The sequence below is a fragment of the Rhinatrema bivittatum genome, chromosome 1, assembly GCF_901001135.1.
Source record: "Rhinatrema bivittatum chromosome 1, aRhiBiv1.1, whole genome shotgun sequence".
Classification (NCBI taxonomy): domain Eukaryota; kingdom Metazoa; phylum Chordata; class Amphibia; order Gymnophiona; family Rhinatrematidae; genus Rhinatrema; species Rhinatrema bivittatum.
Window position 1 is genome coordinate 356,236,031 of NC_042615.1, and position 17,132 is coordinate 356,253,162.

The window sequence follows — 17,132 nt, forward strand, 5'->3', positions numbered from 1 at the left end:
GTGACATCATCTCTGGGTGCCTGTAGTAGAGGTTCCTGCTGCGGGGCCTTTAAGAGTAGGCACATGCTATGTGCACATAAATAGGGAAACTCCTGGAGGGAGCACGGCTGTGGCATTCTTGCCGCTGCAAAGAGGAGTGTGGCGTCGGCAGGTCCCAGGGTGAGTGTGCCTGCTCACGGGAACATCCCACAAGCCAGCAAACGTAACACACATTCTTTTTCTAATAACCTGAAGGAAAAGTCCATAACCAGTTATTAGCCAGGTAGACATGGGAAAGCCGATGCTTAAACCTGCACGTCACCTGGCTTGCTGATGCGGTTCTGATAAATATAGAAAATTATTTATTCATGTATAAAGTTGGTGAAGAGCATTGAAGTAGTTGGATGATACCTTTTGTAGTTTTGGTGTAATTGCACACAGGATCGTGTAGTGGCTCTTTGTTTGTTGCATTGATCTAACCTAACATGGCATTTCTTAATGAATATAACAACAAAGCAGAGTTGCTTATGTTTTATAGATAAATTCTGAGATAGGTGTCTACCATACTCAGATGTATCTTGCATGAAGAGAGCAATATCTTAATAGAGATAACATGATCAATAGCAATAGCTAGAGATCTTGCTTATTAATTGATCTTTTTTTTTCATGTGAAATCCTGTTCCCTCTGCTTATGTTTACAATCATATTTGATTTATTAGATTATTCCTGGTTCTACTAATTTTAAGCAACAAATTCCTTTATGCTGTATTCATAAATTTCCTAGAAGCAGACCTCATATGTGTCCAAAATATATGTTGAGTTTGAGGCACAAGAATATACTAACTGCATATCATGTAGAAGAACAAGACCTGAAAACTGTTGAAAAAGAAAGAGATCTAGGAGAAATGTGTTTTGACCATCGGTTGCAGACGGCTGTGACCACTTCTACTTACATCTTGTGCTGCCCTTCTCTCCTCTCTGCTTTCCCCACAACCTTTTTCTATTAGCGTTCCTCCTTTTTTTTCAATCCATATGAATATATTGGTTGCCCTGGCTAACAGGCCACATCCAGTGTTATTTTTGCATTGCTTGCTTTAAAATAAGAAAACTGAGGGTCCCATTTCATATTCTGATTGGATTTTCGGTCTACTTACAAAATACTAGTAAAAAGGTTAATTACTGTTTTATTCTGGTGTGATGATTTTGTCAGGTCTGTGGTGCCACAAGTGAAAGGGCACAGAATTGTGGTGTCGGGGTGACCAGGATGCTGCTTCGTCCCCTACTCAGGCTATGAACCCAAAGATCAATCATATTAGTAAATATAATTTCTCATGTACTACTCCCCACCCCAAGCAATAGGGGTAATTCATAGTCCAGCCCAGGTGGGGGGAGGGCATACTTCCATAGAAAAGGAATTTCAAGAACAATAAGTCATGAAATGAAGTTGAAGGGAGGAAAGTATAGAGGAATCATGTTTTAAGGCAAGCCAGCTGGAGGCTTAGAGCTTGCCCCATTGGTTTGCAGCTCTCTTCATTGAATAAGGAGTTGACTCTACTCAAATTAGAATTACAGAAGCTACAATTAAAGAGGATAAACAGGAATTGGCAACCATCAAAGAAGTCTCCCCCACTTTACTGCATTTAGAGAACCTATCCCACCTCACAGAAAGGATTCAGAATCCCAGAAATACGTGGTTTACAGAGGGATCTGGTAGGATAAGACCTTTGACCCAGAGGCACCCTCTTTCCCCAGTTGTGCAGCCCAGATATCTATGCCCACTTCCACAGAGCATCTAGAAACCTAGGAACAAATGATTACAGTGGGCTCTGGTAGGACAAGATCTGTGACACAGAGACTCCCACTCTCTAAAATAGGGATGTGAATCGTTTTTTGACGATTTAAAATATTGTCCGATATATTTTAAATCGTCAAAAATCGTTAGAGGCGATATACAATAGGAATTCCCCCGATTTATCGTCAAAAATCGTAAATCGGGGGAAGGGGGAGGGCGGGAAAACCGGCACACTAAAACAACCCTAAAACCCACCCCGACCCTTTAAAATAAATCCCCCACCCTCCCGAACCCCCCCAAAATGTCTTAAATTACCTGGGGTCCAGTGGGGGGGTCCCGGTGTGATCTTCCACTCTCGGGCCACGGGTGTGTTTATAGAAATGGCGCCGGCGCTACCTTTGCCCTGTCATATGACAGCTAATAAATATATTGTGACATCGATCTAATTTTTCAATCTTTATTAGTGAAAATATCATAAAACACATCCCACATTTAATCCATAATACCCCACACAATAGATATTATATTTTTATAAAACCTATTACATCATATTCATACCACCCATACATCCTACATACCACTCATACAAATATCATTCAGCCTCATATAAAAAAACAATTTTCAAACATTCAAGTTAAATATCAAATATAAATTCTTCCTCAACACTTAATCAAATGTAGATACAATTTGTTTTATAAGCAGAAAGAGTTACATTGCACATTAATTTATGCGTTACAAAAACGCCAATCCTCTTGATCTCTCTTTATTCTCTCTACATGTTTCGCCTTCCCTCAGGCTTCTTCAGGAGAGCTTTTTCAAACAATCTCCCTCTGCTCATGTATCCAACATCTATCCACAGGGTTATCTGCACGTCCCAAAGAACTTTCCCAGACGTACAGCTTGGCACATCCCCGACTCTTATTTCATAGCGTCAAAAATCCGTTGATTCACTCGATGGCAGCGTTTTCTCTGGTATGAGGTGATGGTGTTTTTTTTGCCTAAGACTAGAAAGTTTAAACATATTTGAGGTGTGGTGTTCCATGCATTTGAATGATTGAGACGCTATGAAATAAGAGTCGGGGATGTGCCAAGCTGTACGTCTGGGAAAGTTCTTTGGGACGTGCAGATAGCCCTGTGGATAGATGTTGGATACATGAGCAGTGGGAGATTGTTTGAAAAAGCTCTCCTGAAGAAGCCTGAGGGAAGGCGAAACATGTAGAGAGAATAAAGAGAGATCAAGAGGATTGGCGTTTTTGTAACGCATAAATTAATGTGAATGTAACTCTTTCTGCTTATAAAACAAATTGTATCTACATTTGATTAAGTGTTGAGGAAGAATTTATATTTGATATTTAACTTGAATTTTTGAAAATTGTTTTTTTATATGAGGCTGAATGATATTTGTATGAGTGGTATGTAGGATGTATGGGTGGTATGAATATGATTTAATAGGTTTTATAAAAATATAATATCTATTGTGTGGGGTATTATGGATTAAATGTGGGATGTGTTTTATGATATTTTCACTAATAAAGATTGAAAAATTAGATCGATGTCACAATATATTTATTAGCTGTTAATTGGTTTGTGATATATGAATAATTTGCCAGGATTGAGTATCCTGTCATATGACAGGGCAAAGGTAGCGCCGGCGCCATTTTGGTTCATGTCCCCCGATGTCACGAGCGTAGGAGATCGCTCCCGGACCCCCGCTGGACCCCCAGGGACTTTTGGCCTGCTCCTGGGGTTTAGATCAGAGGTTCATAATCGTGGTCCTCAAGGGTGGTTTCAGATTTCCACAGTGAGAACTCATCTAATTTGCATGGGTTTGCATCTAGAGCCAGGTTTATTTGTATAAACTGATTACTTGAAAAATCAAATCTGTTACTGCCTTTGGACCAGGATCGTGCAACTCTCCTTCAGAAAATTCACTGTATGGGAAAACTTGCTAAGATAGGTCTAAAGGCAACAACTGTAATTGATCAACAAGAAGAAAATTCTCTAATAGTAGATGTACTATCATCTTTCCTGAGCTGTAGTTCTTTGCTTGCCACTAGCAGAGATTCATTACTATGGCATGACTGATGAAAAATAAAACAAACTACACATGTTTGTTTACAATTAGCTATAATGATTATATTGTAACTTAACTACAATTTGCATGTATAAAATGTTTACAATGTAGATCTATACTCAAGATCTCTCTAATTCTTATTTAAAAAAACAAACAAGAGTAAGACATACTTAAGTTAATTATAACCTTTATATAATAAATATTATAAAAATGTTCTGCATTAGTGATTTAACCATTTAATTTATTCACCAGGACAGTAGATGAGAAATCATGAGATGATGATGCATTATTTTAATCATAAATCCAGCATGGAGGCCATGGGATATTGGATTGATAATTCTACTATTTTGATTAATTGCTATCAATGACATTGTTTTCCCGATGTTCATCATGGTAACACACTCATGTGAGGTTCATTATATTGTAAAGACGTTTGAGTAGATATTTCCTGTGACAATATTGCCCAGCATCTTAGTGGCTCTTGAATTTGCACTAGAACCTTTCTACTCTGGATATAATTACACAGGAAATGAATGGAAGCATTATTGCTTAATTGGCATATGGCAGGAATTCTGATTCTGGTCTATATGTTCTATATGTGGATGAATTGTGGGTCTTAACTGCTATTATGCTCATGATATTGTTGTAAATAAATGAATAATAATATAGTTGAAAACAAATAAATGCTGCCTAGATTGAGTCACTTTGCATTTTTAAGGTATCCACCAGTGATCATTTTAGATTCCATTTTCAAAATGTTTTGAGATGAGCTTCTGTCCAAAAGTTCTACATGAGAAAGCACTTACTGAATTCTTATCTCTGGCAATGAAATTGATAGGCTTCAGTGATGGGTTTGAGGAAGCTCCCATGAGTGCATGAATTTCTGATATTTTCTGGTTTTATAAAATAATGTATCTCACTAACTGGAGCAGAGCTGATAAGAGCCTCTTGAGAAGAAAATGAACAACATATCACTGGCTTCATTGGTAGTTGCTAAAATACCTACTTTTTAAAGTTGGCAGGGCCAGAAGAAGCACTAAGCAGACTAGGCTGCCAAAAGCACCATAGGTTTGGGGGCAGCGGCAGTTGCCTAGTTCTTCTACAGTCCCTGCTCAGATGCTTTCAGGCAGCAGAACTGCATGGCCTCCTACATCCCACCTGTGTGAGCCAGAATAGGAAATGGTATCCAGTAGTCCCACACTGGCAGGAAGAATCAGGTGCATGCACATAGGCCCCTCAGGGCAGGAAGAAAGGCTTAGGCTCCGGTGGTGCAGCTAATAAAAGGAGGAGTCTGCCGTCCAAAGCATTAGGAACAGTGTTAGGTGGGTCCTGCAACTGAAAAGAGAACCAGCAGCATCTATACTTACATTGGGTCCGAAGGTGCAGGAACAGTGTTGGCTTGGCCCCTACAGCTGAAAAGAAGAGAAGCAGCATCAGCAGGCACTGGGGCAAAGAAGCAGGAGCAATGTTGGCTGGGCCTACATGGCTGAACAGGAGGAACAGTGTCTTCCCCGCAAATGGGAGAGCAGGGAGAGAGAGAAGAGATGTCCAGATACTGCATGGGCCGCATAAGGAGGCTACTGCTGCTGAGAGAGAGAGAGAGCGTGTATGTGTGTGTATTAGCAAGTGAAAGAGAGAGCGAGAGAAAGTCTGTGTGTGTGTCTATGGGTGGAGCATGTGGGAAAGAGAAAGTGTGAGTGAGAGCATGTGGGAGAGAGAACGTGTGTGTGTATGAGCATGAGGGAGAGAGAACGTGTGTGTGTATGAGCATGTGGGAGAGAGAACGTGTGTGTGTATGAGAGCATGTGGGAGAGAAAGCATGTGTATGTGTGAGGGAGATAGCATGTGTGCCTGTGTTTGTTTTTTTTTGTGAGAGAGCATGTGTTCATGTGAGTTAAGTGACTGTTAGTGAAAGCAGAGTAAAACCTGCATGCACTAACGAAAGGGGTGTCGATGCAATAGTGGGGCTCCTCCCCTGAAAAAGCATTGTGGCTGCATGGTTCATTCTTTTTGTTGGTTTGTTTGTTTATTAAAATTTCTGAATTGCTTTATGCAAAAGCTCTAAGTGATTTACATAAAAACGTGCATAATAATCAGCAAATAAAATTGACATAAAATTAAACTTAAAAGGAGAAAGTCAAAATTGAACAAAAACAAATATATAAATTAGCAGAATGTAAAAGCCTATAAAACTGTTAAACTATGCCCAACTATTCTCCATAGTAACATAACATGAGGATGGGAACTCATGCTGCACAGACCAATTAAAACTGTATAGAGGTTCTACTAAATAAACGCTTGGTTCAATAGGTATACCTTCAGGTCAGCTCTAAATTTCTTTGAACAGTCCTCAAGCCTTAGTGACAAACAAACAATGATAGCATGTGAGAGAGAAAGCATGTACATTTGTGTGTGTGTGAGAGAAAGAAAGAGAACATGTGTGTGTATGTGTGAGAGAGCATGTATTTATGTGAGTTAAGTGAGTGTTAGGTGAGAGATAGCAGAGTAAATTCTGGATGCACTATTGAGAGGAGTGTCGCCGCAATAGTGGGACTCTTCCCCTGAAAAAGCATCGTGGCTGCATGACGTGTTCTTTTTATCTCGCGGTGAAACACCGCAGGTCAAAAGAGCAAGGTGAGCAACCCTTTAACACGATGGCAGCCCCGACCTCATGAGACGCCATTGCTTTCAAGGGACGCAGGTCCAAACTGTCAGTTCCATCTTTAGACTAGAGAAGATCCTGATGCAGTAATGAAATATAGGACTTTTCACAGGCCCTACGATCACTGACAAGCTACTGCCATCATGCTCTTAGCAATTAGTACTACAAATGGCTCAAACGTTTCTCTCACTGTGAGAAAGAACTTGTTTAGGGGATAGGAGGGCCCTGTGTTCCTAACCTGACTCTCTCCTCCTAATACTGGCCCAGACTACAGTGCTATCTAAAGGCCTGTGTGTGCTACGACTGTTATGAATCCCTTCCAGCCATGGGGGCCTGGTGCAGTCACACCATTCACACCTACCTAAAGATGGCTCTGGGAGGTATAGCTGTAAGTGCATCCTTCTTTCCTGCTTTTTACTTGCTACTTTCTGATTTGTCTGTGAGAAACCCCGAGTGAGTATCATTTTCCCTCATATTCATCCTTGCTGAGACAAGTTCATACTTTGCCTCAAGGAGCAGAAGAAGGCGCAGGAGGAGGATAAAAAAAAGCTCCCAGGAAATAGTAGAAGGATCCTCACCTCACCCATAGACCCTGGAAACCTGAGCCTGACCCCCCTCATTCCAAATCCCTTCAATACATGTCTTCTTATTTGTTGCCATTTGGTATCTTTAGTGGTGAGTGAGTGTGCATAAGTTTGAGGTCATGTGTACAGAGTTGGTCTCAATATTCCACAGAGAGTGACTATGAAAAGAGGTATGGATGTATGTGTGGGGAGGGATGCATGGATAATGTGTTGAGATGCTTGGGTAGTAAGTTGGGTTTGTCAGAGATGCTTTTCAAAAGATAAGCACTGTGAAATGCTGTGACCGTCTCATTACTGTCTCTTTAAAGATGGCCCAGAATTGGACTTTTCTTGAATCTTTTTCTGGAGATCTTTTCCCCCAGTTCTGTTGGAAAAGAGAAATAGGGTGGCATGAACTGATGCCCATAATTTTTCATGGAAGGAAAAGAAAAGAAATACATTTTTCCTCTCATAGGAAATAATATGAACTATATAGGAATAGGGGAGTCAGCTGGACCTATCCTTGTTTTACACTGGAATAAACATAGTTGGAGTAGAGACCTTGGACGGATGAATTAAAAATGTGTATCTAAGGAAGCAAGAGTCATTTGTAGACAAAAGCAAAGGCAGAGAAGATCCTGTCAATGGAAAACATAGCTAGGCTCCACCTCCTGTGTACTAAAACTACCTTTATTCAGGCTCTTATAAATAACTTGTGTAATATTTGAAAAACACAAGAAAAAGTGACAAAATATCTCCTTTTATGATGGTAGCTATTAGGGAAAATCCAATATTTTCTGCTGTTATTCACCTACTTGAGTCCAAAACTGCTGGGCTTGAATAATTTCTTTAAAAAATTGGATCCTTTCGATCCTAAATATATTATAAATAAATACATGGTAATTGTTTTTGCACAAAAAGGGGAAAAAAGTGACAATAACCAAGAAATAGGAAAGCCATGATTCAACAATGGTTATGTTATCAGAATGCTCCATTCTAGATAAGTCATGTTTTCTGTATTTAGAGGAATTTGTATAGCGATTTGTATAGGGTTGTAGATATCCAGTCAAAGTCTCCAGTTGCTGATGGATTCTCAGGTTAGAACTGATTCTATCAGCACACAACAAACCGTTAATAAAATGCTTTGCTCTTAAGAAAACATCACATAGTTTTCTTGAAGCATGGCAAGCAGGACGCAGGAATTATTACCTTTCAGATAAGGGTCCCTAGAGGGGGTTTGACTTTCCTTGAATGAGCACGATGACAGTGTTTGGTAATAGGCCATGACATTGATGTATGTTATCTCATACACCTGTGGACCAAGTCTCGTTCCTCTTTGCCTCTTGTATAGTTAGTAGCGCCCTCCCCATGGACCTGTTGTAGCAGGAATGCCATGGGGGTCATATCATTGGTATTTTAAATACTAGGACTTCAGTTTGATAGGTTGACAGACAACATCATTCTGTGGTCCTTGCTGATCTAGTTAGATGTAGAAGTGAAATTCAGCATAAGAGATTTAGGGATCAGTTTGTTAGTCCAAAAAAAAAAAAAAAGTTTGATCTGCAAAACGTATCACTTCCAACTCATTTGCTTACTTTTGCCATTTTATGGGTTACAAGCAAACTGAAAATAATTCTCCCTGCTATTCACAAATGTGGAAAACCTGGTGTCCCAGTCATGGCAATCAACTGCGTGAAGCTATGAATGTAAAGCCAAATGATTTGCTAAGCTTTCTTCCCATAGACACGGAATGGTAAAAAAAAAAACAAAAAACGCCCGGCTTTAGTGAATAAGGCCCCATTAATTATTCTTTAAGCCCACCACTTCCCTCTGTTTTATTCTCCCCCACACTGCAGTAATGCACATCAGTCCCTGAATAAACCAGACAGGTAGCACTTTAGTATTATGACACAAAAATTAGAATTACAGTAAAGGGAAAATACGATATTAAGAAGGGGGAGGTGGGATGCACCTGTGTCAGAACCGAGCAGGCTGTGTTTGAGGTAAACAGGTAAAAGCCCAGCACTCACAAGACAGAAGGGAGTCTTTATAAATTAGGAATAAAAGTTCAGTCGAGGATCTCGTGTGAAATGCAGTTTAGGAAGTTCCTTTTTTAAAACGATAACTATAAAAATAAGAAAATATGTAGGCTGCAGAGGTATCTTTTTTTTCCTTAAAACAAAAATAAAGTAAAACCTTTTTGGCAACAGCAAAAGTATGTTCCTAAAATTCAAAATGCTTTAATGCATGTCATATTCAAACGTTCTGTTTAGTTAGTAAAAATGTAATGAAATGTACATTGAATTGTCAACCCTCTGGAAAAAATAAAGGCCAAATAGAAGTTTCCTTGTTCATCTGAACTGAAGTCACAAATTCCGCTGGGTAAGAAAAAAAAACAAAAAACATTTCAGTTCAGTCCATGCTCTGAACTACCAGATAGCCATTTTGCTTGGGGTCAAAGTGCTTCTCAGTGTGCCCTCCTTACACAGTTTAAGTGCAGTGCAGGCTCTTACCCGCCATCCCAAGCCCAGATCATGAATGCAGCAGCATTAGCAGCAGCAGCTTCTAAAAACACAAGACTTTCCAGAAGATCTGCCCACTGGCTATCCAAAGCGAAACTTTAGTTTGTATTTGACAGGGTTGGTGCTCTTCCGAGGAACCGCCAATGAAACCTTTGGTTTTGGGGGTACGACCGGAGGCTTTTTCTTTTCCGGAGCGGTGACCGTGAAGGAAAGTTCGGGTGGCTTGGGCTGTTTGATCCTGGGAAGGAAATGGGTGGAAATGTGCTGAGGTCTCACTCTGGGGCTGCAGCCTCTCTTTGCTTTCCCCCTTTTGTTCAGAGCCACGTACCACTCCCTGCCAGTATCTGCAGTCCTGTAAGTTGCTGAGGCATAAGTATTGTAGCTGTTTTCTTGGAACCTCTCCCTGAACTTGCAGTCGTCCGTAAATCTGGCCTGAAATGTAAATGGAAAGCTTGTTAGATCACCGACACCCCGCCTAAAAACATGAACATTTCTCGTAGGACCAATAAAAAGTTTTAGTGTTTAATCCTTCTGTTGTCTTTCATTTGCCCTTCAGTTAATGTCTTAGGCATAACAGACTCATTCCCTCAGTCTGTCATGTATGAGGATGATACATTTTACCTCATTTTCTCTCTGGACCCTTTGATAAGGACTAGAATTCAGGAGGGGGCACTTCAATGGCTAGAAGACCAGAGGAAGAACTCGTCTGATTTTTTTTTATTCAAGTTGGCCCATCTTTGTTAATCATACTCCTGCCAGCTGAGATGTGCCACCTCCGCTGAATACACTCTATACCAGCCTGAAAAGGGAGCGCGTCAAGATCATCTTTCTTTCACTTGCCACATGACAGCTGTTGGTGTCTACTTCAGCGTGTGCCGTCCAGAGGGAAACACCAGGCCATGATCACCCACAAACACTGCTAATTTAGGAAGGATCAAATCCCATTCTCAGCTCCAAACTCCTGACACATGTCAACAGTTTGCACCTAAGGACGGGAATATTATCTCCCCAAAACTAGTCAAGAAATGTATTCAAATATATTATTTTTCCATGTGTTGACCCTTATTTCCCTGCAGCAGTTTAACATAGATTGGAAGCTGAGTGGATCATGCTGCACCCACGTTACTTAGAATGTCTTAGACAATATGGGTTAATGAAATCATTGTTTGCAAGGATATCTGCAGTAGTTATGGCTATGGCCACTCCCAGGGGCTCAGGGGAAGCAGCTTGAAGGATTTCAAAAGTTTCTAAATAAAATTGGTACAGGGTAGTTCAAATTACGTGTGGTGTGGATTTCGGAAATGCATTACCATGTGCAAAAATATAGTTTTGTTCTAAGATTTACACTCAAACTGCTTTGTTGTGGCAGATCAGAGGGCAATGTGTGACATGAAGATCTTTCATGAAATCGTCAGCATAACCTGAGACACTAACCAGTGACAAAGCCGCTTTAACACTGTAGAACAGAGATGGGGATCTCCATCTCATGGAACTATCTTGGCCTGGATATGCTTCAGGGCCATTTCACATTTACATTTTACTAGTGGAAAAGATGAGCAAGCTAGAAGTGGGTTAGGGTCATTCCATGATGGGGTTCAGAAGTATATATGGTAATTGCTATTTTGTAAGAGATATTCCATATATGTATACTTTACTGCAGTGGTTATCAACCTTTTTTCTGTCGGGACACACCTGACAGATGGTTCTCACATGCGTGACACACTGAACCCATGATTGTCACGGGGCTAAATGTAAACATATAGGGGTAGATTTTTAAAAAATGCGCATTTGCGTACTTTTGTTGGCGCACCAGTCGCAAACAAAAGTACGCTGGATTTTAGTAGATACGCGCGTAGCCGCTAAAATCCAGGATTGGCGCGCGCAAGGCTGCCGATTTTGGGCAGCCGGCGCGCGCCAAGCCGCGCAGCCTGCCTCCGTTCCCTCCAAGGCCGCTCCGAAATCGGAGCGGCCTCGGAGGGAACTCTCTTTTGCCCTCCCCTCACCTTCCCCTCCCTTCCTCTACCTAACCCACCCCCCTGGCCCTATCTAAAGCCCCCCCCACCTTTGTCCACGGATTTACGCCTCCCGGAGGTAGACGTAAATCCACGTGCGCCAGCGGGCCGCTGGCGCGCCGAGACGCAACCCAGGGGCGGTTCCGGAGGGCACGGCCATGCCCCCGGACTGCCCCGGGCCGAAACCACGCCCCCGGTCCCGCCCCCGAAACGCCGCGTCCCGCCCCCGAAACGCCGCGTCCTGCCCCCAAAACGCCGCATCGATCGGCCCCGGCCCCGACACGCCCCCGACAAAAAACCCCGGGACTTACGCGAGTCCCGGGGCTCTGCGCACGCCGGCAGGCCTATGGAAAATAGGCGCGCCGCCGCGCAAGGCCCTGCTCGTGTAAATCGGGCGGATTTACGCGAGCAGGGCTTTTAAAATCTGCCCCATATTCTGTTTCTACAGGATCCACCCTGACCCCCCAACAATGGCTACAGAACAGAACTAGGACATTCCCCGTTCAATTTATCATACAAAAAAGATATTTCTGGTCATCTCAGTAACAGCAACATAAACACTCTCACCTACCAAGTGCAATAGCCCTCCTTATGAAAAAACAGAAATTTACCCCCAATGCATGTTCTATTGAGAAAACACAACAAATAATATTGATACAAATGCCTACATGCTAGAAAAATACTTCACCTCGGTCACACAAATAGAATCAACCTTCACCAAGTACAGAAAGACCACAAATTAAAAATATGGAAACAGAAACTGGAATGGAAACCCAAAAAGCCACTCTGCATTCTGTGCAAAACAGAAATATAGCACCTATCAGACTTCCAGGATCTGCAATAATGTACACAAACTAATGCTCACAAAATTACACCTGCATTATGGAACTCAAACAGTAACAATCCTACCTATGAAAAGGCAGCACTGCAAAAATTACACCAGGCCCTAAACAGCAATACACTTCCTATTAGGAAAACAGAACAAGCCAAGCTGCTATAGATCCCTACACAGAAACTACAAGCTCACAGAACACCCTTAGCTGGGTCACACATGCAGAACACAGACATACCCTCACCAAATACAGGATAAAATGACCATAAAGCTAATGTTTTTGTTTTTGTGTTGTTGCACTGCATACAGAGTTTGGCTTCTTGCTGTTCCAGTTCAGTTTTTGTCTCCACATTTCTATATATACATTCCTCGAGAAATATAAAATAATTCTAAAACTAGAATATAATAAATGTTTCAAAACAACTGATAATGGAATAACATCCAAACATTAAACATTTTCAAACACCAATAAAATATTTCTAATAGCAGACACATCACATAATACCCAATAATTAAAATGGCTGCCAATCAAGAAAGATAAACTTAAAAAGCCACCATTACTTACTCTCTCCAGTAACTCTCCTACTCCTTTTCCTTGTAGGCTAATAGCACATACCAGAAGCAGCAAGGGCTGCTGAAGCTCTGTCCTTACACTCTTCTTCCTTAGGGCCCATGACTAGTCTATCTCACATACACACATTTTCTCTCTCACATACACCAGTCACCTCCCTGACCAATCTCTTTCTCTCTCACACACACATACCAGTCATCTCCCTGACCAATATCTTTCTCTCCCTCACACACACCAGTCACGTCCCTGACCAATCTCTTTCTCTCACACACACCAGTGACTTTCCTGAGCAGTCTCTTTCTCTCACACATTTTCTCTCTTACTTACACACACATTCTCTCATACACTTACACACATGCTGGCTCACTCTCTCTGTCTCACTCACTCATCCCCACCCCCACCCACAGCACACATGGAGCTACAGCGCAAGGTAGCCGGTATGTTGCTATTAAAAGCAGAGTCCTGACAGGCTGGAAACTGTAGGAGCAATATGCATTCATTTTCAACAAAATAGACAATGGTAACTAAATTGTCTATTTTGTCTTGTTTTAGGAGTGCCTGAAAATGAAAAAAAAAATTGACAAAAAATTTTGTGAAAATTAGTATTTCTTGTTGGTGCACACTGACATGTAGTTAGTGCACATTACATCCCATTAGTACGCACTAAGTATAGTTTTTCTATTTATGGGCTTAGTGCGCACAAACAGGACTTTGGTGTGCACTAACTAGAAGTTAGTGTGTATTATGTCCTGTTAGTGCGCACTACATAGTTTTCCTAATTTTGGAGTTAGTGCGCCCTAATAGGACTTAGGGCTCACTAACTGGATGTTAGCGCGCACTAACTAAAGTTAGTGCACACTAACAAAAAATGTTACCAATAAGTTAAAAAGTGACAATTGGGGAGCAGTTCGTTAGCTAGAGATATGGTTTTGCATTCCCATTGGCTCTCAAAGCCCAGTTAGTGCACACTAGCTCCAAAATTAGGGAAACCCAAAATAAATACCTCCAGAACCATTTTAAAAATGAAATTTAACAGAAACGAAAATGACACAAAAAAAATCAGTGCACATCCCTAATATCCAGGAACAATTTCCCAGATAACTTTAGACCTGCTGTTAGGTACATCTAGAGTTAGCCAAATAATTTATCTGCCTAACTCCAATATTGGAATTAGCCAGATAAGTTATTCAGCTGTCTCACCCCTGCCACAGCATGCCCCCCAAACACCTCTTTCTTATTTGGCTAAAGCTTAGCCAGATAATAACTTATCCATATAACTTTGAGACAGATAACAAAGGGAATATTCAAAACTTGCCATTTTGATGGGCTCACTCACCCCAAGATGCCACGACTTCAGCGAGCGGTTGAAATGCCGCCATCGGGATACTTGGACGCTGCCCCATTTCCTTCTAGGTGCACGTGCATATGCCTCAGCCAGCTATGAAGGCCCTGTGGTGGGAATAGTGCCATGGTGCCCCACGATGATGAGAGTGTGGCTGGGCATTGAAATCCCAACCTCTCTCCTAGCCGGCAATGGATCCTCCTGCCATGTCTTACCTCCTGTAGTGCATTTGCTACTCCAATCACTTGCCTTGCCTGATCCAGTCCTCCTCCTGGCCTTGCCTCCTCCAGCCCTAACCTCCTCCTGGTCTCTTATCTTCCTCTCAATCTCTTGCTCTCTGCCTCTTGGACTTTGAACATTGCCTGGATACTGACTCTGCCTAATCTCTGCTTGTCCTGACCATTCCCTGCATACCGACTCTTCTTGTCCTCCATCAGACCCAACCTTGGTCTGGATACTCACTCCTCCTGAGTGATCTCTATAGGACCCTTGCCTAAGTCCTGCCAGCCTCAGAACCCAAGGCCTCAATCTCCTGGAGAAGATGTTGGTACAGGTGAAGCCCAGTCCCCTGCCCCAGCTTGAGTGTGTCCACCTGCTGTCAGTGGGAGTCTAGCTGGTTCGTCAGCTGGGCAGTAATTTCACCACAGGGCTCACACTCCGTGACACCAAATAGTGAACAAAGGCAAAATCCTGCAGCTGATTAGTTATAGCCTTTTTTTAATTAACTTACTCAAATAAGCAATGTTTGAAACTACACAACAGTTATTAAAATGAAATTACACTAGATCTAAATTCAGCATCAAAAACAATGGATGGACATCCACCTGTTTCAAACATGAAGGAAGATAACCTTCCCTTAATGATGTTTTAATAATAGACCTAATTCCTTCTTTCATTCCCTCACTGGCTGTTTTTACTAGCCAAGCTGAACAGGGGTCCAAAGGGCTAGAAACATGTAACATGAGATCCAACATATTCTGTTTAATTTCATGAAATTCCAACAGGCTAGTTTCTGGTGCAAAGCCAGATATCTCATCCTACATATTTAATTCCCTCTCTTCTCTTCTCTTTCCTATCTGATTTTAATGTCCCAAGATCCTGTTTAACTTCATTGTTTAATATTCACTGTCTTAAAAATAAGCCACAAAACTATTACAGATTTCCTTAGAATAAGGAAGATTATCTGACCAACTAATTAAGAGTAATAATAAATCTTTAACCTTCTCAAATAACAATTTAAGACTATTTTGGACCTTACCAAGAATCTCTGAAAAAAAACCACCTTTTTTCCTAGTTAAAATAGCCTCTTTCAACTGTTTAGCATAAGTTTTCCAGATATTTTTATTTTCACGAGACGGATCTTTCTACCATTTTCTTTCAGCTCTTTTATTTGACTGCTTGAGAATGTGCAGTTCCTGGGGAAACCAGGGAGAACTTTTATTTCCTGGAACTTTTCGGTCTTTCAGTGATGCAATAAAGGACTGTGGTAGTTCTCAATTCCCACCAATTATTTTCTCATCAAGAGAGGAAACTGCAAAAGTTCTTTTACATCTGGCAGGTTATCAATATGTAAGTAAGTGACTGTTTAGAAGCATTTATAAATTCAAAATTGTTGCTTCCTTGCTCAGCAAAACCCAGTTCAAAAGAAAAATGGTGATATGTAAATAACAGGTTGTAGTTTTTTTGTTTGTTACAGAGGAACAGAAATGTCAAATGTTCTTTGAAAGACAATGGAAGGTATAATAAACTATATTTATAGTGTACTTGTCTTCCCAGCAGGGTTTGCACCAGAGGCTGGAAGCCAGTGCTGTACTATTTTCTAGGCTAATAGTGACACTAAAAGGACATTACTCAAAAAGGGGGATACTAGAATTTGTTATAATTGACTGCTCTCATTTAAGCGGTCGTTTTCCAAAGCGATCGCACGCGAAAAGTCCCCAGGACGCGTGTAAGCTCCGGGGCTTGCAAAAAGGGGGCGGGGAGGGGGCAGGACCAGAGGCCTCCAACACAGTGGCCATTGCCACGCCACGAAGACATGGCAGACAGCGAAAAGGTAAGAACCCTTTTCGCTGCCAATTTCGCACCCAATAGCACCACCTTTTATGATGGCGCTATTGGGTGCGAAAGCCGGCCTGCCCCCTATACCGCGCGATTCAAAGAGCCCGGCGGTATTAGTGAATCTAGGCCTTAGTCTATTATATACTGGTTATATTTGAAATGATGAATGGTATATCTGAGCTGGAGTGGGCGATACCTGCCTGGAGCCAATGAGGGGCAGAGGGTCAATTACTAATGAGCCTTTTTAATTAAGTAAAAAAGGCAAGGTTGTCTTAGTTTTAGGGAGACAGAGGGAGAGATACAGGAATGTTGCTATTAGGTAAAAGATGTATATATAGTTTGGTTGCAGACTGAGAAAAAAAAAAAAGTAAAATAGTTTTTGCTTGATTCTTTCCTATTCTGGCAGCCGCAACAAGCATAGCCCTTCGTTGTGTTTTTTTTTTAACAAGAGAATTAAAGTGATTTTTAGATATATTTTGTTTTGTTTAGACTAATTTAGTACAGGGAAGCTTCAGAAGATTTGTCAGGATTTAATTTAGAACAGAGAGTGTGTGATGAAGTAACCCTATTTCCCCTCTTTAACCTTTATTTACCGTGATCCACCTTAAATCCTACAGAGAGAGGGAGCTCTGTAGGCAGGACCCTGCTGGGAGAAGAATGTGAGCCTAGCTGGGATCAGGAAGCCCCCCATGTCTCCAGAAGTAGGAGCTCCTGACCCTCTCTGG

At 41.5% G+C, this 17,132-nt stretch overlaps 1 protein-coding gene across 1 annotated transcript in view; it reads right to left on the reverse strand.

Moving 5' to 3' along the window:
• Positions 1 to 9,421: 9,421 nt before the first annotated feature.
• Positions 9,422 to 17,132, reverse strand: part of FGF5 (fibroblast growth factor 5) — a 69,984-nt gene continuing 62,273 nt past the window's right edge. The window contains exon 3 of the mRNA XM_029585206.1: positions 9,422 to 10,024. Coding sequence (XP_029441066.1) covers positions 9,674 to 10,024 — 351 coding nt within the window. The 3' untranslated portion in view covers positions 9,422 to 9,673. The remainder of the gene's footprint in view (positions 10,025 to 17,132) is intronic.